Here is an 11,243-nt window from a genome sequence, read left to right as displayed (position 1 = left end):
TTAATTAAGGTATGTACGTTGTTTTTTTAGACATTGCTATTGCGCACTTAATAGACTACAGTATAGTGTAAACATAACTTTTATATGCACTGGGAAACCAAAAAATTCGTGTGACTCGCTTTATTGTGATATTCGCTTTATTGCGGTGGTCTGAAACCGAACCTGCAATATCTCCGAGGTATGCCTGTAAGTGGTAGACATAGACATTCTAACATAATCTACAAATAGGAGGGTAGAGATATCTAAACCTCTTAACCATTTTAATAACAATCCTAGCTAGATCTGCCTCTTCAAATTGCTTCTTAACTCCACCTCTCTTTCTGCTCATTCCGCAAAGTAGTGCTCTTTCAGGCTCCAGGCCTGAGTTCTGTCTAGTCATAGTTAGAGGACTTCTCTGAGGATGCTAGACCATGAGCAATAGTAGACTGTCAAGGGTGAGGGGTCTTGTGATATTTCTGCCTCCTCCCCTTTATTTCTTGGGAAATAAGCCCCAGCCACTCAATACTATTCAATCTATATCCAAGTCTGGCAATTAGTGTAGACAATTTAGAGCAATTTTAAGTGCATAACCTATTATTGCTCTCAGGCTTGGTGCTCCGACACTGTTGTTGGCCTGAGCACACGTTTCAAGAAAGCCCACTGTAAGCTATATACGGTAGGAGCTACCTGGGAGGATTTCTCTGGAGTGGTCCTGGACCCAGCAGTATAGACATGGCTTTTAAAACCACATAAATCTAGCATAAGAACGAACTGAAATGCCTTGTATCAGGGTTATAACAGTCCAGGGGTGTTATCTAAATGACAACAACTCACTTCTTATAGTGGAAGAGAGAAAATGGCAGGTTCTACTGTGAATGAACTGGAGGGATTGTTAATAGGAAAAGAACTTCAGTGGCACAAATAGAAAAGGGGAAATAGAGGCCTTTTGAAACAAGCAATGTATAACCTGTTCTTGGGCTAGGAAAGTACTGTGGATTTGCTTACAGTGACATATTTTACGTTAGTATAGTCAATAACTTGACCTATACTCAGCAGCACATCTGTACAGGGAGATGGCTGTACCTGAGGTCTGCTGAACTCTTCTGAAGTGTACTTCCAGCAACCCTCCCTCACTTACTAGGAAAAGAGGGGAGATGAACAATACCAATAACACAAGTGAAAAGAGAGAAGCAGGTGATACCTACACCAAATTCCTCAAACTGATTCATATGCACATTATGTCTGTTTCTATATAGGTGACTTGGAAGGGGGCTTTGTGGGTCTCATGTCATAAAACAATTGTATTAACCATAAAGCTGCAGAAGAAAGTGGTTGTCTGTGAATGAATACACACAAGAATGCATGCTCTCTTGCTTGCTCTTTCTCCCTCCATCACCCAACCCCAAGAATTTTTCCTGAGGAAATTGTTACCAAACCAATATTTCATTTTTGATAGAAACACATTTAATCACAAATAATGAACTTGAAGTCTGAAGGTATAATACACCTGCCTTTAGGTTCAGTCTTGCATATGGCTGAATTGCAACATGTTTTGTTTGAATGGTCCAGCTCACCAAGTTATCCAGATCACTTTGTATGACTATCTCAACCTCCTCATTATTTACCACTCTATCTTTGTTGTCTACAGTTTTTTCAGTGGTGCTTTTTGATATTCTTCCTAATCATAGATGAAAATGTTGAATAGCATTGGAAGTAGCATTGGTTTCTATAGAACTAGAAACATCCATAAATGAAAGTACCAACTAACTTTTTTAATGAGCTCTTAATCCATTCTACCTGAGCTTTACTGATATTGTGTAGTGCCATTTTTTAATCAGGATATCATCAGTTATTAAATCAAATGCTTTACAAAAGTCTAAGTATGTGAATTCTACACAGTTACCTGTATTAATTAATCTTGCAAACACAGATTAGCACTTTAAGTGACATTAGCACTCATTTTGGGTTTCTGGAAATTCCCCTTTATTCCTAATTTATTAAATACAGAGATAGGGATTATTCCAAAATTATTAAATCTTGTACTTAGAGCTTCAATCAAGATTAAATCTTATTACATTTATTATTCCAAATTTATTAAATATAGAGATAGAGATTTCCCCATCCTATTGTTTAGGGCAATTGGTATTTTGCACAGATGAAATTTGACTATAATGTTAGAGCACCTCACAGATAATAATCTATCTCAACAACTCACATTTTTATCCTCATTTTACAAACAAGGAGCAGAAACACCAGGAAAATAATTGCATTAGCAAATGTCATGTAAGAAGTCTGTGGCAGAGCTAAAATTGAACCACTTTCTCCTCAATTCTAACTCAGAGCCTTAACTGGAAGGCTTATCTTCATCCTACCTGATTTCTGTATCTGTGGTTAAGTTACAGCCTAGGTAAACCATATACATTAAAGTTGTTAAACTGTCTTAAGTTTTAGCAATTGAAAAACACTCTGGCAGCAGCTATTGTTATCTTTTTGTTTACTTCTCACAAGACATTTGTATTGTTCATCCAACAGTATAGGGCAACTTTGGCTTCCTTTGCATAGCTTTTAGTCGTAGGGTAAAACCCAGTGGGATTGCAGATCCAAATAAGTAATTTTACTTGAAACTTGTTTTCTGTCTCAGAACATTGCTAACCTATTATTTTATACTGGTAAATGTAATATAAACATTTTGTTATGTATTACTTGTATCTCAGTGTGGTATACTTAGAGCCTCAGTCAAGATTAGGTCCTGACTATTCTAAGCACTGTACACACATAATAAATTCTTAAGAGCTTATTGACAAAAGATTGGAAAGGATGGCACATAGAAGTAACTTACAGGTTGTGATTGGCCAAGCTAAGTGTATATGATGAGTATCTGAACTGATATTTAGGGATGACCTCAAGGTTGTCCTCACCCAGTCCAAGCCTCGTGATCTGCCCTTTGCTCTTTTGCATCATACCTTGTAGCCTCCTCAAATTCATCCACAATATGCTTCTTATGTCTCAAATGTGGCACTAAAATATATCGCAGGTTCCCTTTTAGGAAGGGTCTGCTTGTGTCTTCTTCCAGGTTTGTCTCTATTCATGGGTAGTAAAGAAAGGAAAGGGGTGAAGACAGGCTATAAGGCAGGAATAGGGAACTGAGAGGTTGCTACTAGCAATTTTACTTTACTCATGGCCTGCAGAAGCACACTGGGAACATATTCAACACACTGAGAGGGACTGGTAGGTGAATGGTGGCAGAATTGATTTCATACTTGGAGCTCCCAGATTCATTCTGGACTGCCATAAGTTCTCAAGTGTAAGGTTATATAGTATAGAAGATTGGTGGGATGGGCTTGAGGAGCACATTAAAGTCAACCCTTTTAATGTCTCCTTAGTTCTAGTTCATCATCTTATATATTTATTTCCTGCAATTTGAATAAAATAATTGGGACCGTCTCTTTTATCTTCTTTTTGTAGATTCAGGATGAAGAAGGATATTTTTGTTCTTTTAATACTCTGGCAAATATTGGTCCAGATTACCCAATTGAAGACACTAAGAAGCCAAGTTGGTGTAAAAATATCTGTTGTCTCATTGAAAAATCCATCTGCTTGATTGACATAATGAGAAAAGGGAAAAATTATCATTCTGTATTAGAGTGTGAATTAGACGCCCTATTTCCAGTTATAAAATTGCCCTCAAGTAAAGTATGTACTTGATAGCTTTTTCCAAAACTTATGAAGCTGAAAAACCAACAAATGCATCAATTCATAGAAATGCAAAAAATGTTCAGTTGCATTATATTATATTATATTGAAAGGGATATTGGTATGCTGTACATTTAAAATATGGGATAGGAAATGAAACAGAATGTTTTCCCTCATGAGTATACTTCATTCTGTTCTGTGTTTAGTGGTTTATATATAGAAAGTCATAGCAAAAAAAATTTTGTCTGTCTAATTTTTTTCCAAACAGTTTTCAAATTAATTTTCCCTGGTCAAATTATAATTAATGTTCTATGTTTTACTCTCCCTTCTTTATCCCTTTTTCTTTCACTTAGTTGATTTCTGAATGTTTCCCTTTATTCCTGTGATCTTTTCTTCATAGCGGCACTGTCTCGGTGAAGCTTTGCATAAATCTATCAGCAATGTAAGTGAGTTGCACTTACAATTTGTACACAAAGGGCATGCTTGCACCTATAAACTTGCATACCTTTCAATGTTGCTTTAAAGCTTTAGCCTGTGAAGATAAATATGTGACAATAATGGAGGGAAGGAAATGTAAGCATCTGGTTAACAAAAGCTTCTATAACTGCATTCATTCATCTGTGGAAGTGTGCTTACCATTTAACATCTAACACTACATGGCCTTAATATATGCAGCATTTTATGTGATGTTAAGCAAGCTTGCAAGCAATACATTTGCGCACTGTAAAGCTTTCTATGAAGCATGAAATTAATGACGCTGTATTATAGTTTGCAATTCATAGTACAAATCTTAATTGTTTAAATATTACTATATTTTTTTCTATTTTAGCTATCAACTTTTGTAATCTTTTGGAAGACCTAGATTGGGGCGGTCCATTTTCTGGGCAGCAGGGGACAAAATGCCTCATGGTCTGCAGTCCCAGGGGTCTCTAGCTATGTAGGTGTCCCCCCTCCCCCTCCCAGACTCTCCCCCACCATATGGGCAACCCAGTGCACCCTTCCCCCACCCCATCACACACATCACAGACAGCCTGACTCCCCCATGCCTCCCAGCCACACATGCCACATGGTCAGCCTGCCCCCCACTCCCCTTGTTGCACAGGCAGTCTGTCCCCCACACTCCTGCCACATCATGCATGCAGTAGCCCCCCACCAACCAGCCCGGTGTGTTGCCCACCTGTAATGTGGCAGTCTGACTCCATTCTTTGTTGTGTACAGTATGAGCAGTGCACATCCCTCCCCTGCCTTGCATGCAGCATGGGCACCCTGTCCCTCCCCAGCACCATGCACAAAACTCAGCCACGCCAGCCCCTTGATGCTGCCCTGCCCTGTCTCCAGGAACAAGGCCAGGAAGTAAAAGCCAGAGGAGGGAGGAGAAGCCCAAAGAACCCAGTTGCTCTGGCAGAAACAACAAAACAGGGGGAAGGGAGGAGATTGGGAGTGGTGGTCAGGCAGGAGCACACAGGCCACGTGCTAGCCCTTTGGTGATCACCTGCAGCCCGGGAGTTACTAGTTGGACAGTCCTGACATAGATGACAGTATCTAAAGTTCAAAGTATCATGGAATATTTAAAGACTTCTAAGTGTCTTGGATCTTCATTGTAGGAAAAACAAAACACTAAGCTAAATGTTCATAAATATAATATGCAGAGAGAGAGTTTACTATTTTCATATTCTTAAGAGTGAGTGTGAAACTATATACACATAATAAATTGTTAAAATAACTTCTTGGAATTAGTGTATCTTTAAAACTTCCATATGTAAAAAAATAATGTGTTTTCTCTTGATATTTGAAGCACTTCCAACAAAATAAGAAATATTTACACATGCTATTTAGGAAACTTGCATTTTTACGTCTTACATACAACAGTTTCAGTTTTTTGTAGAAGGAAAGAAAAATTGATATTTCAGAGCTAGCTGGCTAATTCCCAGCAGTGAAACAATTGCTGTTACAAGAGGAATGTAATTTTAAATTGGAATATTTTTTCTTATGATGTTGATATTTATGGGGCTAGGTTTCTTTAAGTGTTGAGCAGGGTTTCTGTTTCCTGCAGAAAAAACAGAAAAAAATGCAGTTTTTGCCTTTTAACCAAGAAAAATGTGGATTTTTCCTTTTAACAGAGAAACACGCAGATTTTCCACTTTTGCAAAGAACTCTCTGCAGGCAGGCAGGCAGAGTTCCAGCCTGCAAGGGGCTGGGGGGAGCGGGGGGAGGATGGTCAGGCAGGGTGGCGCCATGTGCTCACACATGCATATGAATGCCAGCCCCTGGACAGCAGCTCCTGCAGGTAAGTCTAGCAGGAGGGGAAAGGGGATGGAGGTCCTCATAGGAAGGGAGGGACTGTGTAAGTTGGGCAGGACTAGGGATGCTGCCCATTTGGGGTGCTGCTTGAGACCCAGGGCCAGAATGCGCAGCCTCAGGACCTCAGTGGGAAGCAGGATGGAGCAGGTGGCTCATCCAGGAGGTTGGGGGGGAGTTGGCTCTCCGCCACTGCATGCATTCCTGGGGGGCATGTGCCCCCCAGGTCTGTATACAGCTTGAGGCTAGTCTGCCTGCTTTGGGCTTGGCTCCCCATCCTGCTGCCTTCCCCCCAGAGCCTCTGCAACCCAGCAGGTGGGACCTTGCACGGCAGGGCAGAGCAGGGTCAGGCAGGAAAGCTCCTTAGCTATGCAAGCCCCACGTCATCCTAGTGAAGCCCCTATCTACCCAGCAGCAGTGAGGGTGGCAGCATGGAGTTGTACCCATCACTGCTGCCAGGTAGGTAGGCAGTGCCTTGCCAGGCAGCACAGAGCTCTCAGTGGTAGCACTGAGCTTCTCTGCCCTGCTGTGCCAGGTCCCATCTGCTGAGCCATAGAGGCCCTGAGCAGAGAAGGCAGCAGGTTGTGGAGCCTAAGCCTGCAACGGGCACCCCGCAGCCACCCCCACCATGGGCTCTGTTCCAGCAGTGCTGCCCACGCGCTCCACTTCCCACTGGGGACACAGCAGCCACCACGTCCCATGGGTGGAAGCTGGGGCTCAGGAACTGCTGTGGGGTGCAGGAGGCTGTAGACCCAGGTCCCTGACCCCCTGGCCCTCATAGCTGACGGCCCTCTCCAGCAGTGCTGGATGCTGTGGTTGGGGAGTGAGGGGCCCCAGCAGGGCTGGGGGGGCCTGTGGCTTGGGAGTGAGGGGCCTGGACTTGCATCCTGGAGGTGGGGGAGCTCTGATTTTTTCCATGATAAAAAAAACCCAAAATCATATACCAAAATTTGCAGGTATTTACAATGTATTTTATGATAGTGATCCAGGCACTGGTAGGCTTCCAAATTGCTTTAAAATTGTAAATATATCAATAAAACATTGTAATTGATATATATAGTGGTGTTTCAATTTAATTGCAGATTTGGGGATTTTAAATTGGAGGAATTGCAATTTTTAAACACAGAAAACCAAGATCCCTGGTGTTGAGCCCAAAAACATCAGTTTACAATAATAATACCTATAGTTAAATCCTTACATTTTAGAAAACTACACAAATGTGCATAATTTATAATAATACGCCTTTTTATCAGAGGTAAATATTTTTAAAGCTTTATAGAATCATAGTTCAGAAAATAAAGACTTAGATGTGTCCAATAGGTAGGTGTCGCAATATGTGATATCATCATTGTATTATAAGATACAGGGAGTTGGTCAGAAGAAAAGTCTGGAGACTTCATCGGCATGTGGCAGATGTCTGAGGGTCATGGAGTAGGTAGGAGCAGGGAGTGAGAGGTACCTAAGGCCAGGGGGCAAGGAGGTAAGCAAGGAAGAATAGAACTAGAACCACTGTTTCTGGAAGTGATGGATGGGAACAAAGGGAGATGGGGTGGGGTGACAGGCTGGTAGGGGAGAAAAAGCAGAAGGACTTTTAAACGTGGAGCACTCTCCTTTCCAAGCCTGTTCTTTGAGTCTCAACATCTCTTTGCTTTCAGCAAATATTTGTGAAACTCACTAGTAGTGTGTGTCTTTCTCTCCCTCTAGTGCCTGGTCAGAGAATATCAACCTATTGCTGCTACTAGTTGTTCCGTTAGTTCAAGTGGTTGACATCTTTGCTGCAGATATAAAGATGACTCATGTATGGGTTAGTGTGACCCTACTGATGACCCATGTATGGGTTAGTGTGATTCCACATGATGGAATTTATTTTTAGTTTGCTTTTATAAAAAGATAGACAATTAAGCAAACAGCAGATCATTTTAAAATAGCGCTAAGGCTGTAAAGGCAAGCACTCAAGAATTAGAAATGCCTGAATTAGAACTTCCTCTAGAGCCTGTATTTGGTACCCTGTATCTGTGGATTTGGATACTGCCTTTAGTTACATGATCATATCCCATTTTTTCATAGGATCCCTGCTTCATTCAGTGTATGTGATAGAAAGTGCTCTGAATGTAAATCAGAGCCACAGATGATAGTGCCATCAGCACAGTTCTAGCCTTATTTGTTGTAGGAGTTGAATGGTATATAATGAATGAGGGAGATGATTTCAGGAAGAGAAAAGGCAGTCAAATAGTTGTACTCTGATCATAGGATTGTTTTTATCTCTGCCTCTGTTAAAATTTTGTGTGATTTGTCATTTTACTCAATTTGCTTCTTTTTTTTTTACTTTAAGTACTAATTTTACTTTAAGTGTAGCATCTTTCTTTTGAAATCTATCTTAACTTTCTCCCTTCAAAAAATCAGCAATAATATAAATGTTGGTTTGTTACTTTTTATTTTGTGCTGCAAGCTTTTAACCCAGTGCAAAACACCACGGAATATATTCTTGTACAAGAACTTTATGGCCAGGTACAGACCTTGCACTTTTACTGGTATAAGTGATGAGAAACTGGCCTGTACCTGTAACAGAACAGAAATTTGGCACACATGGATTTGTTTATAAATGTCAGAACCTGGTCTAAGATTTGCCTCCTGCACCAAAGAGCAAATGTGTGTTCTGTTTGCTACCAATCTAAACTACACTGCTTATGGAAAACTGTGTAACTTAGATTCCTCCTTGGGCTTTTTGAATGTCTGTACCTAGTCTATATGTTTCTGTCATTGTTAATCTTTGTAGGTACTCCTTTAAATGACACTGAGCTTTTTTTTACTCAGTTTTTTTATATTCAGCTCTGAGAGTTGGAAACACTTTTTTATTTATGTTTTGTCACTTGGTAATTTTATTTTTTTTACTTCATTGCTTTCACTTCAACAAAATTCCTTTTTTACAACAAGCCTTAATTTTAGCTTTATTCCCAGTATTGGCAGATACTGACCTTGCTTCATCAGCAACCCTTCTGTTCAGTTAGAGTTGTGTCCTCTAGCTCCTGATGGAATAGTAGTCCAGTATTGTTTGGAAGGATGCTAACTGTACCAATGGCCATTAAGACTGGAGTATAAAGTTACAGCTGAGTTAAAAAAGCGTGGCGCTCTCTCAGGTACCATAGGGTCCTATTATACTAAAATATATTTGTCTTTTGGCATTATTGATGATGTCAGGACCTTTCCAGGAAAAAATAAGTATTTGTTAATGTAATTGCTGAAGCGATAGGAGTAAACAGAAGAATCACAAAATAGTCTGATCTTGTAAGTCTACTAGAAATAGAGGTCTTTTTAAGTATTTTAATCTATTTGTAATGGCATGTTACATTTTTAAAAACAAAAACTATCAGTAACTCAGAAACACAGACATTAGAAAAAGAAAAGATTAATAATTCAATATATTTTATTAGTGCAGTATTTTCCTTACAGAACCTCAACAATCTTCACTTCAGGGCAGAAAACTTTAACAGATCAGATATTGAGCCACAGACCTTATGATAGTGTCTCTCTCAGTTTTTCTTTATGAAAGGTCTAGAAGTAAATTTTAATAAGGTAGTTCAGCTGTGAAATATATAAAATACCTTATAAATAGTGGTGTATAATGAATTCACCTTAGAGAGGTTAGAGCCCTTTCACATCTCTTACTCTGGTGATGAACTATATATGCAAATTCACTAGCTGTAAATACTATTTCTCTTGCTTTTATTTTGTAGTCTGAATATATCTATGCCACTTAATTGTAACTCAGTAGATATGCTGTCTGAATTTAATGTAATGGCACTTTACAGTATGTTCTAGAAATCATATTTCTGTAGTTCATATGTTTATTTCTTTTTAAAGCAATATGTTCCTGACTTGACTTTTTTATTTATAATGCACTGATCTTTGCTGTTCTGTGGATTAGATCTCCTTGCTGAAACAGAATCTGGAGATGCAACTCTCCCAGTCGCAAAGCTCCTTACAACAGCTGCAGGTCCAGTTTAGTCAGGAACGGCAAAGGCTTACCCAAGAGCTCCAGGAACTGGACGAAGAGCATCAACAGAGGCACAAGTCCTTGCAGGAAGCACATATCCTTGCTTTTCAGAACATGGAAGAAACAAAAGAACAAGAGCAAAAGGCATGTTTACATGGGCAGTCCAATCAGCTGTGTGGGAAATACTGAATAATATGATTAGATAAAAGGCCAAGGGCATTAGCAAAGAAAATTCTTTACACTAATTCTTATTTTATTTTTTTGGTGATATGATTTGTATCATTAATTTGATTACTGCATGCATATTCTTCTCCTGAGACTCGCTTTTTCATAGTAACTAAAAAAATGATACCACCTTCATGCCCAAATGATGTTTGATTTTGCACTTTATTAAGTTTGTATCTTAACTAAAGGAGCTAATGCTTTGCAAGTAATAAACAGCACTTGTTTTGTGTACAGATTGGTAGCTTATTCTTTATACTCGGTTATTAGGAGAGATTGGACAAGAAGAAAAAAGATTATGATGACAGTTTAATGGATAAAATATGTGTATGATAAATACTAAATTTTATATGATCATTTGAGTATGTCTGTGACTCTCACTAAATGATAAATAGAAGGGGTTTTAATAATTCATGTCTGCCTTTTCTTTTAATTCATTTTAAAAATAATTTGTGCCTCCTAAATCATTCTTAAATATTTTGTGTTGTGCCAACCTGCATAAAATAGTTCTCCTTTATTTGTATTTCACAGGAACTAGAAGAACATTTACAACAAAAACATACAGAAGAACTTCAGACACTGAAAGAAACACATAAGCAAGCCATGGAAGGTTTCAAATTAGAAATGGAACAGGAACTTCAGACTCTTCGATTTGAGCTGGAAGATGAAGGAAAAGCTATGCTAGGTACAGTATTTTTCAAGCTAATGTAAACCATATCAGAAGATATGATTCCAACTTGTAAAATGTGTATAATTATGGACTAAAAGCACTTTCAACAAAGTTTATAGAAAATTATCATAAAATTGATGATTACTATAGGAATAAAACTGATAATTTAAATAACTATAAGGTGGTAGGTAGATTAAAAAAACCTTGGTGCTGACTGTCACAGGGGCACTGAGGTGCCCTGTTCCTAGGCAGGAATAAGGGCAGCTGCCAATCACAAGGGCAGCTCAGGTGATGGTTGCTGGGGCAACCGTGCTGGTCAGGTGACCAGAATGGGGCAGGGCCGGGCCTTTATAAACAGCCCAGGCCGAAGCCTAGCTAGCAGTTTCC

The 11,243-nt window shown here is 39.4% G+C and overlaps 1 protein-coding gene across 5 annotated transcripts in view; it reads left to right on the top strand.

Annotated features, from left to right (window-relative positions):
- The window catches only part of FAM184A (family with sequence similarity 184 member A), a 202,726-nt gene that overhangs the window by 144,373 nt on the left and 47,110 nt on the right, over nt 1-11,243 (top strand). For all 5 annotated transcript variants that reach the window (XR_002101670.1, XM_019537968.1, XM_019537967.1 and 2 more), the window contains exons 10-11: nt 9,896-10,108; nt 10,718-10,871. Coding sequence is in view for 4 of the 5 variants with exons in the window: in XM_019537968.1 (XP_019393513.1) it covers nt 9,896-10,108; nt 10,718-10,871 (367 nt within the window). In the remaining variant the exon portion in view is untranslated. The remainder of the gene's footprint in view (nt 1-9,895; nt 10,109-10,717; nt 10,872-11,243) is intronic.

Source organism: Crocodylus porosus, unplaced genomic scaffold (assembly GCF_001723895.1).
Source record: "Crocodylus porosus isolate Cpor-Errol unplaced genomic scaffold, CroPor_comp1, whole genome shotgun sequence".
Taxonomy (NCBI): Eukaryota; Metazoa; Chordata; order Crocodylia; family Crocodylidae; genus Crocodylus; species Crocodylus porosus.
Note: the sequence above shows the minus strand (reverse complement) of the source record. Positions and strands in the feature narration are given on the sequence as shown.